Here is a 24778-nt window from a genome sequence, read left to right as displayed (position 1 = left end):
CCACCCTCTCCCTAACACATCCTCCCTTTCACCCTAAAACCAATGCCTGCACACAGACACACACACGCACACACCTCCACTCTGTTGGATCTTCTTGCTTTGGGCTGCAGCTCTCCTCTGATCAGCCAGTGTGCTGATCTCCTGCATTGCCTTCTGCTGATCCGAGTTTAGACCTCCAGTGAGGGCTTGGTACCAGGCTGGAGCATTAGCTTCCAGGGCTAGAAAAAATTGAAGAGTAGGTTCTTTTAGGCAATTGTTAACATCTGGGTGAGGAAAATGTAATATTTGATTCTTTTAGCAAAAACAAGAGCTGAAAAAGAGTAGGTAGAGCAGGAAGAGAAGAGAAAAGAAGAGAAGAGGCATAGGGAAAGGGAGAGGGGGATGAGGAGGGGAAGGAGGAGACAGGAGAGAAGAGGAAGAGGGAAAGGAGAGGGGGATGAGGAGGAGAAGGAAGAAAAGGAGGAGAGAGATGAGAGAAGAGGAAGAGGGATAGGAGAGGGGGATGAGGAGGGGAAGGAGGAGAGAGAGGGAGGAGAGAAGAGGAGAGAGGGAGGGGAAGGGAAGGGGAGGGGAAGTTAAGGGGAGGGGATGGAGGAGAGGGGAGGGGATGGTGGAGGAGAGGGTGGAGGAGGAGAGGGAGGAGAGGGTGGAGGAGGAGAGGGAGGAGAGGGTGGAGGAGGAGAGGGAGGAGAGGGTGGAGGAGGAGAGGGAGGAGAGGGTGGAGGAGGAGAGGGAGGAGAGGGTGGAGGAGGAGAGGGAGGAGAGGGTGGAGGAGGAGAGGGAGGAGAGGGTAGAGGAGGAGAGGGAGGAGAGGGTGGAGGAGGAGAGGGAGGAGAGGGTGGAGGAGAAGAGGGAGGAGAGGGTGGAGGAGGAGAGGGAGGAGAGGGTGGAGGAGGAAAGGGAGGAGAGGGTGGAGGGGAGGAGAGGGTGGAGGGGAGGAGGAGGAGAGGGAGGAGAGGGTGGATGAGAGGGAGGAGTGGGTGGAGGAGGAGAGGGAGGAGTGGGTGGATGAGAGGGAGGAATGGGTGGAGGAGGAGAGGGAGGAAAGGGTGGAGGAGGAGAGGGGGGAAGGAGAGGAGAAGGAGGAGAAGGGGAGAAGGAGGAGAGGGAGGAGGAGGAGGAAGAGGAGGAGAGGGAGGAGGGAGAGGAGGAGAGGGAGGAGTGGGTGGAGGAGGAGAGGGAGGAGGGTGTGGAGGAGGAGAGGGAGGAGGAGGAGGAGGAGGAGGGGAAGAGAGAAGGGTGGAGGAGGAGAGGGAGGAGGAGAGGGGAGGAGGAGGAGAGGGCAGAGGAGGAGAGGGCAGAGGAGGAGAGGGTGGAGGAGGAGAGGGCAGAGGAGGAGAGGGCAGAGGAGGAGAGGGTGGAGGAGGAGAGGGCAGAGGAGGAGAGGGCAGAGGAGGAGAGGGTGGAGGAGGAGAGGGCAGAGGAGGAGAGGGCAGAGGAGGAGAGGGCAGATGAGGAGAGGGAGGAGGAGGAGAGGGCAGAGGAGGAGAGGGCAGAGGAGGAGAGGGCAGAGGAGGAGAGGGCAGAGGAGGAGAGGGCAGAGGAGGAGAGGGAGGAGGAGGAGAGGGCAGATGAGGAGAGGGAGGAGGAGGAGAGGGCAGAGGAGGAGAGGGCAGAGGAGGAGAGGGTGGAGGAGGAGAGGGTGGAGGAGGAGAGGGTGGAGGAGGAGAGGGAGGAGGAGGAGAGGGCAGAAGAGGAGAGGGAGGAGGAGGAGAGGGCAGAGGAGGAGAGGGCAGAGGAGGAGAGGGCAGAAGAGGAGAGGGCAGAAGAGGAGAGGGCAGAAGAGGAGAGGGCAGAAGAGGAGAGGGAGGAGAGGGTGGAGGAGAAGAGGGAGGAGAGGGAGGAGCGGGTGGAGGAGGAGAGGGAGGAGAGGGAAGAAGAAGGTGGAAAGGAAGGGTGAGGAGGGAGAGGTGGAAGGGAAGGGTGAGGAAGAAGAGGCAGAGGTGGAAGGAGGTGGAAGGGAAGGGTGAGGAAGAAGAGGCAGAGGTGGAAGGAGGTGGAAGGGAAGGGTGAGGAAGAAGAGGCAGAGGGAGGTGGAAGGGAAGGGTGAGGAAGAAGAGGCAGAGGTGGAGGGAGGTGGAAGGGAAGGGTGAGGAAGAAGAGACAGAGGTGGAAGGAGGTGGAAGGGAAGGGTGAGGAAGAAGAGGCAGAGGTGGAAGGAGGTGGAAGGGAAGGGTGAGGAAGAAGAGGCAGAGGTGGAAGGTGGAAGGAGGTGAAAGGGAAGGGAGAGAAAGAGGGAGAGGTGGAAGAAGGTGGAAGGGAAGGGTGAAGAAGAAGAGGTAGAGGAGGAAGGAGGTGGAAGGGAAGGGTGAGGACGAAGAGGCAGAGGTGGCAGGAGGTGGAAGGGAAGGGTGAGGCAGAAGAGGCAGAGGTGGAAGGAGGTGGAAAGGAAGGGTGAGGAAGAAGAGGCAGAGGTGGAGGGAGGTGGAAGGGAAGGGTGAGGAAGAAGAGGCAGAGGTGGAGGGAGGTGGAAGGGAAGGGTGAGGAAGAAGAGGCAGAGGTGGAAGGAGGTGGAAGGGAAGGGTGAGGAAGAAGAGGCAGAGGTGGAAGGAGGTGGAAGGGAAGGGTGAGGAAGAAGAGGCAGAGGTGGAAGGAGGTGGAAGGGAAGGGTGAGGAAGAAGAGGCAGAGGTGGAAGGAGGTGGAAGGGAAGGGTGAGGAAGAAGAGGCAGAGGTGGAAGGAGGTGGAAGGGAAGGGTGAGGAAGAAGAGGCTGAGGTGGAAGTAAGTGGAAGGGAAGGGTGAGGAAGAAGAGGCTGAGGTGGAAGGGAAGGGTGAGGAAAAAGAGGCTGAGGTGGAAGGGAAGGGTGAGGCAGAAGAGGCTGAGGTGGAAGGGAAGGGTGAGGAAAAAGAGGCTGAGGTGCAAGGGAAGGGTGAGGCAGAAGAGGCTGACGTGGAAGCGAAGGGTGAGGCAGAAGGGGCTGAGGTGGAAGGGAAGGGTGAGGCAGAAGAGGCTGAGGTGGAAGGGAAGGGTGGGGCAGAAGAGGCTGAGGTGGAAGGGAAGGGTGAGGCAGAAGAGGCTGAGGTGGAAGGGAAGGGTGAGGCAGAAGAGGCTGAGGTGGAAGGGAAGGGTGAGGCAGAAGAGGCTGAGGTAGAAGGGAAGGGTGAGGCAGAAGAGGCTGAGGTAGAAGGGAAGGGTGAGGCAGAAGAGGCTGAGGTAGAAGGGAAGGGTGAGGAAGAAGAGGCTGAGGTGGAAGGGAAGGGTGAGGCAGAAGGGGCTGAGGTGGAAGGGAAGGGTGAGGCAGAAGGGGCTGAGGTGGAAGGGAAGGGTGAGGCAGAAGGGGCTGAGGTGGAAGGGAAGGGTGAGGCAGAAGAGGCTGAGGTGGAAGGGAAGGGTGAGGAGGAAGTTTAAGAGCTGAAAGAAGAGGTTAGAGTTCAGTTAGATTTGCGAAGTCTATCTTCACCCGGGCCTTTTCTCTAAAATGGCCCAGCCTGTGTCAGCTATCTCTAGTTGACACGTGTATGCTTAGCGTGGTAGCTGGATTGCAAGCAAGCGATCCAGCTGCTAAAGTGTAAGCATGTGGTAAAAGAAGAGGGGTAGAAAATTGGGAGAGAAGAGAAAAGTGTAAAAGAAAATCACAAAAGTAAAAAAAATGGATAAAATGTGGGGGAAAAAAAAATAATAAAAAGATCAATGACTAACCATGCATAACCTCCTTGAAGACAAGATATTCATCTACTTCGCAATCGTCTTTATCTAGTGGTGTCGTGAAAGACTCCAATGCAGTCTCGTCCCGTTCTTCCTCTAAACCATCATCGTCGTCGTCGTCGTCATCATCCTAGAGTGGCACAGAAAATGGATTTCAGACACAGCCAATTTCCCTCCTACATACACTGCAACACTTGACTGTACTTAGTAACTTTTTCCACTGCATAATATGCATGGATCTAATGTATAGAAGTAAATGTGGAAAAAAATAAATAAAGGAAAAGTTATCAAAATATAAGCTGCCTCTAGTTCAAACCACAGGGTGAGTTGTGAATACATTTCATGCAGAAAAGCTGAGTATTTCACACTAAGCTGACCCAGATCCTTATGAAGGAGTATCAAAATTATTTGTGGGGTCATGAAGCTCACTGAACTGATACCAGATTTACCCTTATATTAAATAAATCATCCTGATTAACAAGCAAATTCAGGCATTACGACAACAGGTAGTATTCAACTCCTACAATTCTACACCTTAAATATTTTGCTTCCTACATTTAGCAACTAAGATGCATTATATTAACAATAAGCATAACTCACTGCCATAAGTAACTGGATTAACAGATAGTAATAATCATACTAAAACTAAAAATAAGAATTCTTTCCAAGTGAAAAAATATACACACTATCACTTGTATAATACTAAATATAAAACACTATTATTTAAGATACTCATACACAATCTAAGTGGCTCATTCAAATATCTACAAGTTTTAGTTATACTTTACATTTGATAAGATAAAATTTGCTAGGCAGCAACTCAATGTTCCAAGTATTTCCAGTCGTTTCTTGCCTCAAATGTATATGAAACAACTGATCCTGACATCTTTATATAAATTACCCAGCTTATCATCACCAAATGACCTTATCTGATATCTATTTGCTTTAAGGGATGACAAAAAAAGAAAGAAAAAAATAAATAAATAAAAAGAGAAAGCCATTCCTATCAACCCTTCATCATGCAAGCAAAGGAATCTGTTACAACAATTTCAACTTGTAACACATGAACAACTAGGTGCCATAAACAACTGAGGACTTGCTCCTTTCATTGCCATGCAAATGCCATTTGAAACTCTCAGAACATGCTTTTCTGTTTTGTAACTTTAAAGGTGAATTAAGATTAGACTTTTATAGTCTTTAATTAAAGATATTTTTAGATTTTCTGCATGCAAAATGCACCTCAATTTCTCACAGGCTCAAGTTATTGAAGTGTTGAACAGCTCTGCCATAAATCTAAACCTCAGATGCCACTCAGACTAAAAACTTCAAATGAAATTAATAAACCTTCCATTATGTTGGGAATAAGTCTACAAGGCTGAGCTAATCTATGCATTCAAAAGGGGTTAATTAACTATCATTATTAATAATGACAGAAGAATCAAATATCAAATATATCTCCAGTCTTTCTAGTCTAATAAAATCAACTGATGAAAAATACACTAAATAAAATACATAAGCACAGAAATTTCCTGTCCTCCAGGGTTGGAGCAGGCACCAAGCACACATTCAGAGGATGCACAGATTAACCCAGTGGAAAAACAATTGGGGCAGCTGTTCTGCAGCCAGGCAAGGCTGGCCTGGTGGGTACTCCAGGTGCAGCCGAGGTATACACACACACACCTGCAGGGAGGCACTTATGGCAAACGGGGCACTGGCTGTGGCCTTGTTTACCTTCTCCTCAAGCTTTTCTAAGTAATCTTCGCCAGCATCATCAAGTTCGTCTTCATCACTCTCCAGCACCTCTGTGGGGGTTGGAATGAGAAGAGATTGAGCCTCTCTTTGCCTTTAATTAAAAAAGCTATGAAACATATGTATGAGGCATAGGAGCTTTAGAAATAAGGAAAAGTATGGTGAAAAAGGAATGAAAAGAAATTTTAGAAAAAGTGCTAATAGAAATGTATTAATAAAAAGACGGAGGTAGAAGTAGGCATTAACAGAAACAGACAAGTGAGAGAAGTATGACCTTTTCTATTTAACTGAGAACTGACATGTTTAAAATATTAAGGATATTTTAAAATTTCATTTTACTGTATGCTTTAATAAACTTGGTCTAATATCTTGCAACTCACCATGCTCGATGTCGTCGTCGTCATCGTCATCGTCATCATCATCATCGTCCTCCTCAGCAGCTTTTGCTATTAGGGAAGATAAGTATGAGAGCGCGCTACACAAAATTAACCATTACATCAAATATTCTTCGTCAAAAATACTAAAGCACCATATAATGGGGATAATATCTCAACAGCACTGGCCTCACCTGCATATGCTCTCTTCAAGCCTTGGAATAAGAGAATCATGGCTGGTAGAATCTCTTTGTGGCATTCCTGGAGGACTCCTAAGCGTTCAGGCCCCAACTGGAGGAGCGTGCACATGCCCAGCACGCACACCTTCCGATCGTGAAGGCTGAGGGCAAGAGGTCTCTGTTTAGCACTTACTCTAGCTTTACTATCATTTTCATAGATACCCTAACTGGCCAAGTTACGGGCCTATCATTAAGGCCCACAAATTCTCTACATATAATACTACAAAGGGAATGATGGATACAATATCCTTTTGAGATCCTTCCCCTCTTGATTTGGGATTTGGTTTGATTTACTCATTTATAAAAGCCAGCCTTCTTATCCCAATACCTTCAGGAGAATTTGGGGCATGCTTGGCTTCCACTCCAGAGATTGCACATAGATGACTGCGCTTCCCTCTGGGCCTATTTCATAAAGAGCACCAAATGAACAATCTAAGCAGGTAACAGAAGATTAATCATGTAAACTACAAAGTTGATGATAAACACTCACAGTAGCAGCAAGAAAGCACAATATTTTGGTGTGCAACATATTTCTGGGAGAGCAGGCATATGATTATGCACTAAATACTGTCACTTTCATACAAAATGATAGCCAAACCTATTCTCTCTCAAGAAGAGCTAAGGGCAGGTGACATGTGAGCATGAAGGTACTCTATAATGAACAGTATATGTAATGCATGCAACATAGTATCATGACGTGAATGACTTATCCTCCACAGCCACGACCAAGTCAGCCAAGATAGGAATAGCACATAAACCAGAGGCATATTAATAAACTATCTTTCCTTATTTCAAAATATACCATTTTTGCAAAACAAATACTACATACCCATCAGAGATAATGTTCACATATACATGTGAACATTAGAAACTAATCTAAGCCTTCATACAAGATGTTTCACACCTTCAATCCTAATTATTTCAAGGCTTCACCATACCCTAATTATAAATCAGATACAGAAATGCCCAAAAAATAAAAGAAAATTGTATACAAAAATTACTTTCATGGAGAGAGAAAAAATATACCAAACTTCATTTAAAGACAAGACTAGCATTGATTTAGTTACCTTCAAAACACTGTTGCTAAGAATAACTAGCTAGACAACCAATATAAAAGTGCTGTCACCCTTTGGAGCAGATTTTAGCAGTTTCAGGGAGGGAAAAAATAATAAAATAAAATAAAATAAAATAAAATAAAATAAATAAATAACACAATCAAAAGTGACGGGGGTTACTTACCCAAGGAAGCAGTCAGTGTCATGAATCCACTGCTTTATGAAGTGAGATGTGAGCGTGGTGGTTGTGTTGGGCAAAGTGGTAGACTCGAGCACCTGTAGTAGGGGATCCGGCGCCGTGTAAAGTGTAGCTATCACAACCTGGAACGGTGCACCACGGTTTAAGATTCCATTTTTCAACCAGTGTAGCGTGTAGGGATAATGGAGGTTCTCATTTGATTGATGATGATAACTGATGATAATTGATGAATAATGAATAATGATTGATGATGATGATGATTGATGATGATGATTGATGAAAATGATCATCTAGGGCAGATTTAGCTCTGACTATTAAGGAAGAGGTTATTAGAGTTGTAAATATGAGGTATTAATTTTTTTTTATTCTTTTGGAGGTGGGGGGAAAAAGACAAATATGAGGGGATTTCCAAATCTTCTACTGATCTAAATGATCTGCATTTGTCATATACTTGTGAAACAGATTCATATTTCCCAATTTTACTTTTTCTACAATGTCTTTCATTAACAATTCTCCTACTTGGGTAAAGAAAGGATCCTACTGGTCAGAAAATGACACATGTAGACAGTAAATATTACATAATATTTTTCTCAGTTTCTTGGTCTGAAGGAAAATGAAAATATGGGGAGAAAATGTGAGATGCTACAGATGTCAGCAACAATCAGTTAATGCAATACCACTTGCAAAATGTAAAATAATAAGACAAGAGACAAGCAATCAATTAGTAGATTTTCAGCACCATGTCTACCTTGTCACTGACATCAGTAATACCTCTTATATATTGCAGTTCAATATTATTTGTATGTACTCTACACACAAACTTTTTACTTGTAATGTTCAGATGCAGAAACTAAAACATTCCTGCATACAAAAAAAGCTTGTAAATAAATATGCAAGTACATGCAAAAATACATAACCATGCACAGGTACACACTTTTATGTAAAATGTGTTTTAGCATATTTTTAACACAGCATACCATTTGCACTTATTCCTCCATAAAAAAAAAACTGACAGACTGTACCTTTGATATTCAGTCAGTCTATCAACTAGGTCCCCTTATCATGACATGAAATGCTTCATTACATTAAAAATCAATATCTTTCTAAAAAAAAAAATACTATAAAAAATACAAGCCAATCAAGGAATAATAAAATCAGAACCACCAGCTAAAGCAAAGCAAATAAATATCCATCTTCTTCCTTAGTCATGTTCAAGCCATGCCTCCCGACCCCTCTATCTCAATCCTCCCACAACCTCCAGCCTTTCGAACATTAAGCAGGCAAACAAAATAACCCCAGTCCACTCCCAGGCACTCTTCACCGAACTCACCTGTAACAGCATCGTTCGTAACTCAGTTGTCTTGACCTCCCTAAGTAGTCTCTCTACCACGAGCTGGATAATGGATGGGAGGCACTGGTTAATGTGGCCCTGGCACTGCAGCACAACCACCTCCAGTAGTTTGGCTGCATGACACTCCTCATCTTCTGCACAATCCTGGAATTAAAGGTGAAGTGGTGATGAGATCTAACTGAAGAGTTAACCCCTTGGATTCAGACACTTCGCTGTCCACGTACCTGAAAAAACAGCCATTAGGTTTACTTGAGAAGCCACTTTGATGGGTGTGTGGCTTGTAGGCCAGGTGCATACAAACACCCATGTGCAGTGACAAGACTATTACCCCTTTTGCATAAGCCATTTTAGCTTTTTTTTTTTTTTTTTTTTTTTTTTTTTTTTTTTTTTTGCCATTTTCTAATGTCTGTATGCTATTTGATATGCTGTATCTAGATAGTAGTAGACTTTGCACAAATTCTATATCATCCATATCGTGAGAGTTAATGGAAAACATTGAGTGAGCTTCCAATTTTCAATAAACTCTATTCTGACAGGTGGCATGTATGTACATTTGGGTATTTTAACCCCTTGCCACTAGGAATGGCATATGCATAATGCCATGGCCATTGCAAGTTTAATCTAATAATTGTTTTTACACAGATGACTCCAAAAGTTCTCAGCAACAAAGACCCAAATACAAGTACTACTATTTCAACCTGTTTACCCTTTTCCTTGACTTTTGAAAACATTTTCTATTATCTTGTTTTGGAAAATACTTTCTGGTATCTTATATTACTGTTAGTAATGTCAAGAACACTATAATAACTATGTCTAAAATAAGAATATCAATATTGACAGCATTAGTAAAAAGCTTTTTACTTTTTCTTTTTTGAGAAATGTCAATTTTATCCAATCATATGCCATCTATGGGATGTGACTGTTGCAAAGTTGCATTCTTGTTGATTTTCCTGCTTAAATTTACTCTTTTATATATATACATTTTCTTTTACTATTTCTCTTACTGTTTAAGTATTTTTAACCAACACCATTTTCCACAGAGTGCTTCAGATTCCTATTTAGTCACTCACAATCCTGATCGTGGCCTGGAATAGCATTACATATTACCTGAATAACACTCAATCCTTTACTAAACAACTTCTGTAAAAAGTTTAAATCTCACTTCATATGTTTAAACAATGGAGAACTGAGAATTCTTGCATCAAAATTTGGGACTTGTTCTAGCATTTTGAAGTTACATGATATCATAAGGAACACCACATCAGCATTACATGTCAGTTGAGGCAAGCAAAGTACTGACCACCACAGCCAAGCTGAAGATCTACTTCAGCAAACATTTTGGCTGTCTCTACTATGGTTTCATCTTCTCCAAGAGTATGATATTGAATGGCAGCCTTTGCTTTTATCATTGCAGGCCTATCAACTACTGCCCAAGAACCATCCACTACAATCAGAGAGCTAATACATATTAACCAATTAGCACTGGGGGTGGTATCTACATGTCATGCCAACTGTTTACCTTTTCCCTGATTTATGGAAATGTCTTAGTCTTGCATCAAAATCAAAGAATATTTAGATGCCATCTATGTTTAAATATCTCACAAGACAAAACTACACTGAACATTACATGTACCCAGTGGCATTCGGTCAAGCACAAATGGTCACTTTCAACATACTGCATATCTAGAACAGGATTGCGGTAATTGATATTTATTTTTCAAGTTTTTGAAGCCTTTCACTTTATCTATATGCAGCTCTCTCACTAGCTTTCTGAACAATTGATCCTAAACAACCAGCTTCAATGTGCATTCATGCCATTTTATGTCCTCTTTCAGTCTCTCTCTGGGATGCACATGTGACAATCTCAATGTGATGAAACTCAACTTATGGTTTAATGTTTCTTTACTGATTTTATGCACTTCCCATCCTCATCTTTCACTAGTGATGTGTCACTTTCAGCACTTTCTTAGCAGCATTTATTTAGGTCTCAATTTCCTACTTAACTCTTCAAGTTTGGCCACAAGTTTAAATGCAGTTTGGAAATCTGTTAGCACAGCACTTTCATTCCTAAGTGGCCTTTGAGGCACTGACCCAGGATGGCCAAAAAAATTCACAATCACTTGCAAGAGTTCAAGGTTTTAGTCTGTTCATGATATCAAAGCTACAAGAATACATGTCAAACAAGTCACATATATTCCTAAAGAAAATGGATAAATTGGTAAACTTCTTGATAGTGCAAGGTCACACAGGTCAACGAGAAACATGGTATAACTTATAGAGGTGGTAAAGAGGATAGTAAGATAACCTCAACAGCTGACCAGGTCATTCAGATAAGCAGAAATACAGTACTTAAAAAAAAGTCAAGTCAGTAAATTCTCACACAGACATCTCTCTATAAGAATTGTCTGCCACAATACTCGACGCAAATTTTAACCCATTCGTCCCGGGTGTCACATATATGAGACACCGGAAAAAATAAATATTGCCGGGCGGCCCGCCAGTGTGATGCTGTCTCGGGGCTGCGCTCCGACGCAGCAGCAGCGCGCGGCCGGGCGGGCGGACAGACTCCGGGGCAGCTTCGCCCGCCGATTTTGTAGCCGCCCGGATTTTTTTATTTTGGCTACAAAATATACCCGGCGTGACTGGGTTAAAGAAGAGTCTAATTTGATGATTAATCTCATTAGTAATGATTATATGGATTCCCTGTAATCCATACATGGTTCCAGTTTATCACTTGAGTCAATGGTTTCCTTAGCCATGGCCAACATATGACTACATCTATTAATAATTTTTCATATAATCCCGATTCTTCACAAATAAAGAAAAAAAAAAAAATTACTTTAGCCCCCCCTGATAAGCAGTGATAATAACTTTGCAGGTCATTTCCATCTATAAACACACAACCTTCCCATATATAAATATGTAGAGCAAAAGGGTATCTAACACTCACCTGTGTCAAAATACTCTTGCACATTTCAAACACTGCAGCAACTCGAGCCTCACTGCTTAGGAAGCCTTCTGTGTCAACAGTGATGTAGTTGTGGAGTGCTGGCATCATTTCCGTGAAGTAGTCAAAGCCATCTACCTTGAACATCTGCAAAAGTTGAAAGAAACAAAAGATATTACATAAAAAATCAATCTGCATGCAAAACATGGATATATAAATAAACAAGCTCCATCAATAAACTGACCTGACTATAAAGTTTAATATACATAAAAGATCAAATGTTACAATATCCAAGTCTTGTCACAGGACTCAGAAACCACACAGATATAAAATCCATATGGTACTTCATTCCTGCTTTGTTCTGGGTTGATCTTGTAACTTTGATGGCATAAGTGCACCAAAAAAGTAAAGATATCAACCAGACAAGTTTGTTTTAATTTCTAGGATCATTCCTGGCAGTATCATGATGCAACATCTTTTGAAAGTAGTTTAAAATTTGACAAACATTCTCAAAAAAAGCAAAGATACCAAACAGGGTTCATATCCACAAGCCAAGCATGAAGCAACATATTCATTGAAATTGTTTGAAATATTTATCAATTCAACCAAAGAAAAACTAACCTAATTTCCTTCTCTGAATTTCTATTAATTCTATAGACTCCAACTGTGGAGCAGATCTAAAGTAACAACATGAAAGTAAAAATGTCTATCATGGTCTTAGCCACTGGTTACTCTCTTTTAACTTAAAAAGGATACTTTGTACATTGTTTAGAAAAAGAACTTCAAAGGAACCCAGATGTCTTGTTGACACAATAGCTAAAATGTCTCGATCAAGCTACATTTACTTCAAACTTCAGAAAATGAAACCCACAAAAAAAGTGAACTTCTGGGTTAAGCTTTCCAAAAATACCTTTAAACATTCTCACCTGATACATCATTTCAAAGCATTTCCAGAGGTCTGGGGATATCCTCGTGCTGGTGAGACTGTAGATTAACGCAAGGGCCTCCTCGTAAAACTCTGTGGGTGGAGCAGTGCATTCACGTCAAATTTGACTTTTTTTTTTTTTTTTTTTTTTTTTTGTAAGAGAAGTACCTTATCAACATGCACAAATAAGGCAAACACTAGAATTACATGGAAAAAAAGACGTTAAAAGCCACATCAAACCACAACTTAGAAAAGTTTCAACTTGCGCCCTCAAATGCTTACCCATAACACTTTTGCTGAGGATGAGGCCAACCACCTGGAGGGTGATAGGCTCAATCTGTGCCATGATCTCTGGGTTCTCCTCCATGCAGTTGATGAGCGTCTCTATCGTGCTGAGCAATCCCATGGCTGTTATGGCCTTTTCATCTGCTCCGTCCTCCGAGTCCACCACCTGGTCAAGGGAAAGTACAGAGATTGAAGTCTGTTGTCATAATAGGAGCAAGGCATGAATAAGGGTTAATACTTTACTTATCAAAATTTGTAGAATTTCACCAAAACAAGTATCTTTCAAAGCATAGGAAAATTTTTGGATCATAGTAATCCAAACCTTTTCAATCTTCTAATACAACTCAAGAGAGAAAATTATTAAAGTTTTACCTATTCAAGGAATATAATTGAGATTCATTTGAAAATTTCAACTACAGTTATAAGAACTACAGACTCAGCATGATGAATTTATTTCCACCTGCTAGAGGAGTTGAAGCTTGTATTCAGATTTATGAAGAAAATATAAAAAAAAGGAAATACAACCACTGAAGCATAAAAGGAAGGAATGAGGATAAAGAAGTGATACAGAGAGAAAAATTAACATCCAGTACTTTGTAAAAAACTCATCTTTCTCAAGGCTACATAAATTGCTTTGATGTCTTCTTAACCTAGTTCTCTTATTTGTAGCAGGACTCAGACACCACAAAGGCAAGGTACAAATCCACATGGTACTTTATTCCTGCTTTGTTCTGGGTTGATCTTGTAACTTTGATGGCATAAGTGCACCGAAAAAGTAAAGATATCAACCTGAATAGACCAGTTTTGTTAAGTTTTGGGGGTCATTCCTGGGAGTATCACAATGCTTTACCCTTTGAAAATAGATATAAAAATAAAGGTAGAAATAATCATGCATTTACACTCTTTCAATCTTTAAACAACATACTTCTTACATATCACTATAAAACAAATTTCCCACCTGTTGGAAGGTAGCAGCCAGCTGTGTGCACATCTCTACAGCAATGGGAGTCAACTGTTCTGTGTAAGTGGTCACAATCTTGCACATAACATTTGTGAGATCATCGTTTTCTGTCTCCTTTATGACCTTGAGTAATTCCTGTACAATGGGTCGGATCTGGGCGAGGGAATAAATGAAGCACAATAAATATCTTTAAAAATACAGCATCTCCTTGACTTACTGATACTTTACTGTTCATCAAAAACAATGAGTATTTGTACCCAAAGTTGTCACTATACACTGACCAGTGAACAATATACTTCGAAGGAAAGAACAAGATGGAGGCAGATAAACTTACATTGGGCTCTACAATCTTCTCTGCCTTGTTCTGTGATGCCAGGAAGGCAGACAGTGCCATGGCAGCCTCCACCTTGACAGGCAGATCATGATCATTCAAGAGAGCATTCTGGATGCAGTTCATGGCTGCTACAATATTCTGTTCCGACTTGAACCTAATTTCATCAAAGTTCTGAAGGATCCAGCATGCCTGTGGAGAAAATGAAGTCACATGTAAATATATATATTTTTTTTCTCACCCCACCTCCCACATTTTCTTGGTAATGATGTATGTTTGTAAACTGAACACTACATAAATTAATTGCCATGACAATGTATTTGGATACACCCAAGGTTATATATACTTCAAATTCTGAAAAGAATAAGAAATAGTCTTGACCACTCACTCGTGCTCTCATGAAGCCAAATGGACTCTGGAACTCTGGGAAGACATACTGCGCAATCATGGTTTCCATTTGGTCTTTGTATACTCTCTTCTTTAGCAATACACCACCCATAGTACCAATCTGTTGAGAAGAAAAAAGATTAATATAAAGACATACTCCTTTTACCAGTTCTTAACCCGTAGCCGACAGGTGGCATGTACGTACATGCCATGGTTGTTGTGGACCGAAAGACAGGTGGCATCGTGTCATGCCCATTCCTGTGCCACTGGCTCGCCGGACGGAGTTTGTTTTTCTCCGATAGTAGTGGCTTCATTTGTATGGTAAAAATTTTAGGCAATGGCACCTACAATGAAGGTAAACCTTTAAAATTTTAACATTTTTATAAATCATAGCAAAATAAAAGCTTTTAGGTGCTAAATGTCGCTCGCAAACTACTGATCAAGCCCGTCCATATGTCCAATTGCCAAACATTTTTACCCGTCAGCAATGGGTTAAGGATAATAATTGTTTAGGAGTAATATTACATAACCAGTAAGCAATTATCATGACACTGAAACCACTGTTAGATCAACATGAGGATACTTACCATATGCATGACACCATCCTTGTGCCTTGGGTCAACATTGGGTGTGGTGAGCACCTGCATGAGGAACACCATGGTCTTTTCCAACATTTCCTTCCTCTTGCGGATGGTCGACAGGAGCAGTGCCTGAGCAGCAGTCACGGGAGATACCAGATCCTCATAGATATCTGGATGAAGCAGAACAGAGGTATTATGATTCTGTTTTTTTGTGACTACTAATACTTTATGGAAAATACTGTCCCACCTTAGTTACTTGTCCTAATACTTTAGTATTGTCTTATCAAATGTCTTTGTACATAGATGGGTCTGCCAGTGTATAGCCATAAAGGAGTCCCCTGATTTTAGCTTTCCTTGAATTTCCAAGATTTTTTTTTTTTTTTTTTTTTTTTTTTTTTTTTTTTTAATAATGCTATCAATATTGATACTGTTATTTCTATTATAAACATCATAAATACTATAATGTTATTGCCATTACAAAGAGCAGTATTAAATACCAGAAAATATTATTGAAAATCACAGAAAAGGGTAAAGACTGGTAGTTGGTGACTTAGTACTTTTGGAGCCACCTATGTGTAAAACAATTACTAATTTAAACACAGTGGGCATGGCATGTATGCACATGCCATCCCCGGCGGTATGTAGTTAATATAATTCTTACTTGACATTCACCAGCACTCAGAACCATCTTTAAAATGTATAATAACCTTAAGGGGGGGGGGGGGGGCCAACTCACCAAATTTAACGCGAACATATTCATAGGGGTCGGAATTCCATAATTCCTGGTCAGAGTCTGAGTAACACATAAGAGGGAAGAGAACATGCTGAATCACCGAGAGCATGTGGGGCTTCAGGAGCTTCCAAGCGACTGACTGGCCCACTCTGGAAAAAAAATAGTATCAAATAAAACCTTTGAATTTGTCCTTATAATTATGTAGTATTTTATAATTACATAATATTTTTGTCTTTCTTCATTTTATCCCAAACTTCACATCAAATTGAAGGTTTGTAAATCTTGACACACAAAAAAGAACCTTACCCCTGCTCCAAATAATTTAGAGTCTGCTGTAGGACACGTGGCGAGATGTAGACTTTGTTGCGGTACTGATCTAGGATCTTGAGCAGTACCTGAAGGATACCCTGAGAGAAGGTCTTGATGAACCATTCAGCAAACTGCTTGTATTCCTTTCCAACTGTGCTAGGACAACCATATCTGTGGAAAAAGTAAGGCATATATATAGATATACAACAAATAGATTGATAAGTTATAAATACATAGATATACATGTATGGACAGAAAAATATGCACATTTATGTGAACTGTTAAATTAAGAATCAATTAGGAATATGTTGGAAAATGCTAACAAAATGGATATGAGAAGCCAAGAGGAAAAGGAAGCAGGAGGGAAAAGGAGGAGGAGGTAGCAGCAGGAGGGGAAAGGAGGAGGAGGTAGCAGCAGGAGGGTAAAGGAGGAGGAGGTAGCAGCAGGAGGGTAAAGGAGGAGGAGGTAGCAGCAGGAGGGGAAAGGAGGAGGAGGTAGCAGCAGGAGGGAAAAGAAGGAGGAGGTAGGAGGAGGTAGCAGGAGTGAAAGGTAGAAGAAGAGAAGGAGTGAAAGGTAGAAGAAGAGAAGGAGTGAAAGGTAGAAGAAGAGAAGGAGTGAAAGGTAGAGGAGGTCTAGGAGGAGGGTAGAGGTGTGGAGGATGAAGGAAGAGGGAAGAGAGAGGATGATGAGGGAAGAGGGAGGATGATGAGGGAAGAGGGAGGGTGATGAGGGAAGAGGGAGGGTGATGAGGGAAGAGGGAGGGTGATGAGGGAAGAGGGAGGGTGATGAGGGAAGAGGGAGGGTGATGAGGGAAGAGGGAGGGTGATGAGGGAAGAGGGAGGGTGATGAGGGAAGAGGGAGGGTGATGAGGGAAGAGGGAGGGTGATGAGGGAAGAGGGAGGGTGATGAGGGAAGAGGGAGGGTGATGAGGGAAGAGGGAGGGTGATGAGGGAAGAGGGAGGGTGATGAGGGAAGAGGGAGGGTGATGAGGGAAGAGGGAGGGTGATGAGGGAAGAGGGAAGAGGGAGGGTGATGAGAGAAGAGGGAAGAGGGAGGGTGATGAGAGAAGAGGGAGGGTGATGAGAGAAGAGGGAGGGTAATGAGAGAAGAGGGAAGAGGGAGGGTGAGGAGGGAAGAGGGAAGAGGGAGGGTGATGAGGGAAGAGGGAAGAGGGAGGGTGATGAGGGAAGAGGGAAGAGGGAGGAGGATGAGGGAAGAGGGAAGTGGGAGGATGATGAGGGAAGAGGGAAGTGGGAGGATGATGAGGGAAGAGGGAAGTGGGAGGATGATGAGGGAAGAGGGAGGATGATGAGGGAAGAGGGAAGAGGGAGGATGATGAGGGAAGAGGGAGGAGGGAAGAGGGAGGATGATGAGGGAAGAGGGAAGAGGGAGGATGATGAGGGAAGAGGGAAGAGGGAGGATGATGAGGGAAGAGGGAAGAGGGAGGATGGTGAGGGAAGAGGGAAGAGGGAGGATGGCAAGGGAAGAGGGAAGAGGGAGGATGGTGAGGGAAGAGCGAAGAGGGAGGATGGTGAGGGAAGAGGGAAGAGGGAGGATGATGAGGGAAGAGGGAAGAGGGAGGATGATGAGGGAAGAGGGAAGAGGGAGGATGATGAGGGAAGAGGGAAGAGGGAGGATGATGAGGGAAGAGGGAAGAGGGAGGATGATGAGGGAAGAGGGAAGAGGGAGGATGATGAGGGAAGAGGGAAGAGGGAGGATGATGAGGGAAGAGGGAAGAGGGAGGATGATGAGGGAAGAGGGAAGAGGGAGGATGATGAGGGAAGAGTGAAGAGGGAGGATGATGAGGGAAGAGGGAGGATGATGAGGGAAGAGGGAAGAGGGAGGATGATGAAGGAAGAGGGAAGAGGGAGGATGATGAGGGAAGAGGGAAGAGGGAGGATGATGAGGGAAGAGGGAAGAGGGAGGATGATGAGGGAAGAGGGAAGAGGGAGGATGATGAGGGAAGAGGCACGATGATGAGGGAAGAGGGAAGAGGGAGGATGATGAGGGAAGAGGGAAGAGGGAGGATGATGAGGGAAGAGGGAAGAGGGCAGATGATGAGGGAAGAGGGAAGAGGGAAGAGGGAGGATGATGAGGGAAGAGGGAGGATGATGAGGGAAGAGGGAAGAGGGAGGATGATGAGGGAAGAGGGAAGAGGGAGGATGATGAGGGAAGAGGGAAGAGGGAGGATGATGAGGGAAGAGGGAAGAGGGAGGATGATGAGGGAAGAGGGAAGAGGGAGGAGGAAGAGGGAAGAAGGAGGATGGAGGATGAAGAGGGAAGAGGGAAGAAGGAGGATGGAGGATGAAGAGGGAAGAGGGAAGGAGGATGGAGGATGAAGAGGGAAGATGGAGGATGAAGAGGGAAGATGGAGGATGAAGAGGGAAGAGGGAGGATGAAGAGGGAGGATGAAGAGGGAGGATGATGAGGGAAGAGGGAGGATGAAGAGGGAGGATGATGAGGGAAGAGGGAAGAGGGAGGATGAAGAGGGAAGAGGGAGGATGAAGTGGGAAGAGGGAAGAGGGAAGAGGGAGGATGATGAGGGAAGAGGGAAGAGGGAAGAGGGAAGAGGGAAGAGGGAGGAGGAGAAGGGAAGAGGAGTGAAACATAGAGGAGGTCTAGGAGGAGGGAGGAGGTGGTCTGGGAGGATGAGGGTAGAGGGAAGAGGAGGATGAGGGTAGAGGGAAGAGGAGGATGAGGGTAGAGGGAAGAGGAGGAAAAGGGAAGAGGAAAAAGGATGAGGAGGAAGAGGAAAGAGGGAAGAGGAGGAAGAGGGAAGACGGAAGAGGAAAGCTATCTCGTAAGGGGGGAGGGGTAGGAGGAGGAGGAGGGAGGAGGAGGAGGAGGGAGGAGGAGGAGAGGTAGGAGGACAAGGAGGAGGAAAGGGAGGAGGACAAGGAGGAGAGGGAGGATGAGGAGGAGGAGATGGAGGAGGATGAGGAGAGGGAGGATGAGGAGGAGGAGAGGGAGGATGAGGAGGATGAGGATGAGGAGGAGGAGATGGAGGAGGAGGAGGAGAGGGAGGAGATGGAGGAGGAGGAGGAGGAGGAGATGGAAATGGAGGAGGAGGAGATGGAGGAAGAAGAGATAGGGAGGAGGAAGAGGAGGAGATGGAGGAGGAGGAGGAGATGGAGGAAGAAGAGATAGGGAGGAAGAAAAGGAGGAGATGGAGGAGGAGGAAGAGGAGATGGAGGAGGAGGAAGAGGAGATGGAGGAAGAGGAGGAGGAAGAGGAGGAGGAGATGGTAGAGGAAGAGGAGGAGGAAGAGGAGGAGGAGATGGTAGAGGAGGAGGAGGAGATGGTAGAGGAGATGGAGGAGATGGTAGAGGAGATGGAGGAGATGGTAGAGGAGATGGAGGAGATGGTAGAGGAGATGGAGGAGATGGTAGAGGAGATGGAGGAGATGGTAGAGGAGGAGGAGGAGATGGTAGAGGAGATGGAGGAGATGGTAGAGGAGGAGGAGGAGATGGTAGAGGAGGAGGAGGAGATGGTAGAGGAAGAGGAGATGGTAGAGGAGGAGGAGGTGGTAGAGAAGGTGGTAGAGGAGGAGGAGATGGTAGAAGAGGAGGAGGAGGAGGAGGTGGTAGAGGAGGAGGAGATGGAGGAGATGGTAGAGGAGGAGGAAATGGAGGAGGTGGAGGAGATGGTAGAGGAGATGGAGGAGATGGTAGAGGAGATGGAGGAGATGGTAGAGGAGGAGGAGATGGAGGAGATGGAGGAGATGGTAGAGGAGATGGAGGAGATGGAGGAGATGGTAGAGGAGATGGAGGAGATGGTAGAGGAGATGGAGGAGATGGAGGAGGAGGAGGAGATGGTAGAGGAGGATGAGGAGATGGTAGAGGAGAAGATGGTAGAGGATGAGAAGATGGTAGAGGAGGATGAGGAGATGGAGGAGATGGTAGAGGAGGATGAGGAGATGGAGGAGATGGTAGAGGAGGATGAGGAGATGGAGGAGATGGTAGAGGAGGATGAGGAGATGGAGGAGATGGTAGAGGAGGATGAGGAGATGGAGGAGATGGTAGAGGAGGATGAGGAGATGGAGGAGATGGTAGAGGAGGATGAGGAGATGGAGTAGATGGAGGAGATGGTAGAGGAGGAGGGGGAGATGGAGGAGATGGTAGAGGAGGAGGAGGAGATGGAGGAGATGGTAGAGGAGGAGGAGGAGATGGAAGATATGGTAGAGGAGGAGGAGGAGGAGGAGATGGAGGAGATGGTAGAGGAGGAGGAGGAGATGGAGGAGATGGTAGAGGAGGAGGAGATGGTAGAGGAGGAGGAGGAGATGGTAGAGGAGGAGGAGGAGATGGAAGAGATGGTAGAGGAGGAGGAGGAGATGGAAGAGATGGTAGAGGAGGAGGAGGAGATGGAGGAGATGGTAGAGGAGGAGGAGGAGATGGAGGAGATGGTAGAGGAGGAGGAGGAGATGGAGGAGATGGTAGAGGAGGAGGAGGAGATGGAGGAGATGGTAGAGGAGGAGGAGGAGATGGAGGAGATGGTAGAGGAGGAGGAGGAGATGGAGGAGATGGTAGAGGAGGAGGAGGAGATGGAGGAGATGGTAGAGGAGGAGGAGGAGATGGAGGAGATGGTAGAGGAGGAGGAGGAGATGGAAGAGATGGTAGAGGAGGAGGAGGAGATGGAAGAGATGGTAGAGGAGGAGGAGGAGATGGAGGAGATGGTAGAGGAGGAGGAGGAGATGGAGGAGATGGTAGAGGAGGAGGAGGAGATGGAGGAGATGGTAGAGGAGGAGGAGGAGATGGAGGAGATGGTAGAGGAGGAGGAGGAGATGGAGGAGATGGTAGAGGAGGAGGAGGAGATGGAGGAGATGGTAGAGGAGGAGGAGGAGATGGAGGAGATGGTAGAGGAGGAGGAGGAGATGGAGGAGATGGTAGAGGAGGAGGAGGAGATGGAGGAGATGGTAGAGGAGGAGGAGGAGATGGAGGAGATGGTAGAGGAGGAGGAGGAGATGGAGGAGATGGTAGAGGAGGAGGAGGAGATGGAGGAGATGGTAGAGGAGGAGGAGGAGATGGAGGAGATGGTAGAGGAGGAGGAGGAGGAGATGGAGGAGATGGTAGAGGAGATGGAGGAGATGGTAGAGGAGGAGGAGGAGATGGAGGAGATGGTAGAGGAGGAGGAGGAGAAGGAGATGGAGGAGATGGTAGAGGAGGAGGAGGAGAAGGAGATGGAGGAGATGGTAGAGGAGAAGGAGGAGAAGGAGATGGAGGAGATGGTAGAGGAGAAGGAGAAGGAGAAGGAGGAGGAGATGGAGGAGATGGTAGATGAGGAGGAGGAGATGGACGAGATGGTAGAGGAGGAGGAGGAGGAGGAGGAGGAGGAGGAGGAGGACGAGCAGATGGTAGAGGAGGAGGAGGAGGAGGAGGTGGTGGGGGATAAAGAGGAGGAGGTGGTAGTTGTACAGGAGGAGGAGGAGGAGGAGGAGATGGTGGTGGGGGAGGAGGAGGAGGAGGAGGAGGAGGAGGAGGAGGAGGAGGAGATGGAGGAGATGGTAGAGGAGATGGAGGAGATGGAGGAGATGGTAGAGGAGATGGAGGAGATGGTAGAGGAGATGGTAGAGGAGATGGAGGAGATGGTAGAGGAGATGGTAGAGGAGATGGAGGAGATGGAGGAGATGGTAGAGGAGATGGTAGAGGAGATGGTAGAGGAGATGGAGGAGATGGAGGAGATGGTAGAGGAGATGGAGGAGATGGTAGAGGAGATGGAGGAGATGGTAGAGGAGATGGAGGAGATGGTAGAGGAGGAGGAGGAGATGGAGGAGATGGAGGAGATGGAGGAGATGGAGTCTAGTGACCTGCCCCCTCACAGACCACGAAAGCCATGTGTTGTTTATTTTACGAGATTCCAGAGTGCCCTGTGCCCGACATTGACGAAGTGACCGTAGAACACGCTAATCTGACCCTTATTACTCTCATACATTTCCATGCATTTATTCTGTTGTCTTCAAGTATAAATATGTCATGTTTATACTCAAAATGTTTCTTATGAAATGCTTATTCTGAATAAGGATGTATGTAACATTTTATCATTGATATTCAAATGTTCTATGTTTCATGTATAGTCAGCCAGTCCGTCCCATAACCACAATGTTTTGACTGTAAAAATATACCGATATCATGTCAACCATACCCTTGTTCCTCTCCACAAAACGGTCATGTGGCCTAATATCTCTAAATCTATGTTCATCCATATTCTTTCATGTTTTTCCATTGTATATTGTCACAAAACATACTTCGTTCATGGCAATTCCTGTGCCATCTATCTCAGACCGCTTGCCCTCACGGGCTTGGCAGGACGTGCCCTTCCCTGGGCCTCTGCCTTGCCCTCTGTACCAGTTACCCAGAATAAAGACAAGAAAACTGCGACAAGTTTAACTGCACCAACATCTTTCTTACTTACAACTGCCTTACCGCTCAGCCATGACCTACCAAACAACATTTAATAATAGTGGGGGGTGGGACACCTCCTTCCTCCCACTACATACATTACATGGAAGAGGAGGAGATGGAGGAGATGGAGGAGATGGTGGAGGAGGAGATGGAGGAGATGGTGGAGGAGGAGATGGAGGAAATGGTGGAGGAGGAGATGGAGGAGATGGTGGAGGAGGAGATGGAGGAGATGGAGGAGGAGGAGGAGGAGATGGAGGAGGAGGAGGAGGAGGAGGAGGAGGAGATGGAGGAGGAGAAGGAGGAGATGGAGGAAGAGGAGGAGATGGAGGAGGAGGAGGAGGAGATGGAGGAAGAGGAGGAGATGGAGGGGGAGGAGGAGGAGGAAGAGAGGGAGGAGGAGGAGGAGGAGGAAGAGATGGAGGAGGAGGAGGAGATGGAGGAGGAGGAGGAGGAGGAGGAGATGGAGGAAGAGGAGGAGGAGATGGAGGAAGAGGAGGAGAATGAGGAGATGGAGGAGGAGGAGGAGATGGAGGAAGAGGAGGAGGAGGAGAATGAGGAGATGGAGGAAGAGGAGGAGGAGGAGAATGAGGAGACAGAGGAAGAGGAGAATGAGGAGAGGGAGGAAGAGGAGGAGGAGGAGGAGGAGGAGGAGATGGAGGAGGAGGAGGAGGAGATGGAGGAGGAGGAGGAGGAGATGGAGGAGGAGGAGGAGGAGATGGAGGAGGAGGAGGAGGAGATGGAGGAGGAGGAGGAGGAGGAGATGGAGGAGGAGGAGGAGGAGGAGATGGAGAAGGAGGAGGAGGAGGAGATGGAGAAGGAGGAGAAGGAGGAGGAGATGAAGATGGAGGAGGAGAAGGAGGAGGAGATGGAGAAGGAGGAGGAGGAGATGGAGGAGGAGGAGGAGATGGAGAAGGAGGAGGAGATGGAGGAGGAGGAGGAGGAGGAGGAGGAGGAGGAGGAGGAGGAGGAGGAGGAGGAGGAGGAGGAGGAGGAGGAGGAGGAGGAGGAGGAGGAAGAGGCAGAAAGAGAATGCAAAGAAAGCCATTTCCAAGAACTTACCTTTCAAATATTCTGGCCAAGATGTGTAATGCCCATTTCTTGATCTTCCACCATGGCAAGTCTGGTCTCTCTTCCTCATCCACCTGTAACGTCTGGTCTGGCACAGGTCTGTCGGCTACCTGTCGTGTGACCTCCATCCACTGTGTAAAGGTGTCTCGACTCAACAGCTCTAAAGGTAAGTGGTACTGTAAAGTAAGAGAGAACAAGTTAACCAGGCTCAATAAAAAGATATTTGGAAATAATTTAATTTAATTTTGTTTTAATACATATGACCATGTTAATAAATCCTGCTTTGTATTCGGTAAAAGGTTTTCCACCTTACTTACCCTCAAATTGCAATCAGCCACAAGGCCATTTTTAAAACATTTACTGCATTATTTTCATTTTATGAAGTCTACACAGTGATTTCATCAGTTAATATGATTAAATCTAAATGACACAAATGGTTTCCAACTTTGCAAATGATAATTAAATTATACTTCTTATTAAATCTATATACAAAAATCCTATTTAGGAATGTAATCCTAAACTGATCTGTATTTTCAATTAATACCAATATAATAAAAAAGTTCAATAAAGGAGCCAATACTTAAGTAGGTCCGAGGTTCCTGATTAGGAGTATTAGCAGAGGTAAAACATAAAAAGCCAATGACTATTTAAACCAAAAAAGATGCACAAGCTAGCTTGACTATTAAACCAAAAAAGATGCACAAGCTAGCTTAAGTTACCTGTGTAAGAGCATAGAAGATCTTAAGAATCAGTTTTTGTAGTAACGTTGAATGTTCAGAGGGATCTGGCAGAAGGTGAACTATACGCTCATAACACATTGGCAACAGCATTCTCATTGCCTCATGAAGTGGACCCCGTTCTTCCTTCTTTTTATATCTGGAAAAAGAAAACAGGAAATTATTTTTCTTCCACTGTAACTCAGCATAAAAGAATGCAACATACTAAAGAAACTTTCCTTCCTTTAGTAACGATTACTTTCACTATAAGCAATTGCAGGAAATGAAAAGCTAATCGAACTGCTAATATAACTGAATTCAGTTAATAACTCCTTGATGCTAATGGAGTATACAAAGAAAATAGTACAATTCCCACATCAACATGCAGAAAGAAAATGTTCACCCACAAAACAATATCACAAAGAAGGAAATCAAAGATAATGTAATTTATTCAGTTGAGGGTCATGGCAATGTTGTACCAAATGCCAATCTTAGTTGCCACTCTAGTGTTTCCTCCTTTCTC

At 44.9% G+C, this 24778-nt stretch overlaps 1 protein-coding gene across 3 annotated transcripts in view; it reads right to left on the bottom strand.

The window, feature by feature from the left end:
* The window catches only part of msk (importin-7 msk), a 44065-nt gene that overhangs the window by 7561 nt on the left and 11726 nt on the right, over positions 1-24778 (bottom strand). For 2 of the 3 annotated variants that reach the window (XM_070115376.1, XM_027371397.2), the window contains exons 4-21: positions 24259-24415; positions 23531-23715; positions 16070-16243; positions 15767-15912; positions 15037-15200; positions 14451-14570; positions 14066-14254; positions 13729-13884; positions 12768-12936; positions 12487-12578; positions 11564-11707; positions 8593-8757; positions 7248-7384; positions 5964-6109; positions 5776-5841; positions 5378-5448; positions 3641-3776; positions 75-218 (exon numbers count right to left, since the gene is read on the bottom strand). In XM_070115376.1, the coding sequence (XP_069971477.1) occupies positions 75-218; positions 3641-3776; positions 5378-5448; positions 5776-5841; positions 5964-6109; positions 7248-7384; positions 8593-8757; positions 11564-11707; positions 12487-12578; positions 12768-12936; positions 13729-13884; positions 14066-14254; positions 14451-14570; positions 15037-15200; positions 15767-15912; positions 16070-16243; positions 23531-23715; positions 24259-24415 (2561 nt within the window). Of the gene's footprint in view, positions 1-74; positions 219-3640; positions 3777-5326; positions 5449-5775; positions 5842-5963; positions 6110-7247; positions 7385-8592; positions 8758-11563; positions 11708-12486; positions 12579-12767; positions 12937-13728; positions 13885-14065; positions 14255-14450; positions 14571-15036; positions 15201-15766; positions 15913-16069; positions 16244-23530; positions 23716-24258; positions 24416-24778 lie in introns of all 3 variants that reach the window. The other variant, XM_027371395.2, reaches the window with a different exon arrangement.

Source organism: Penaeus vannamei, chromosome 37 (assembly GCF_042767895.1).
Source record: "Penaeus vannamei isolate JL-2024 chromosome 37, ASM4276789v1, whole genome shotgun sequence".
Classification (NCBI taxonomy): domain Eukaryota; kingdom Metazoa; phylum Arthropoda; class Malacostraca; order Decapoda; family Penaeidae; genus Penaeus; species Penaeus vannamei.
Note: the sequence above shows the minus strand (reverse complement) of the source record. Positions and strands in the feature narration are given on the sequence as shown.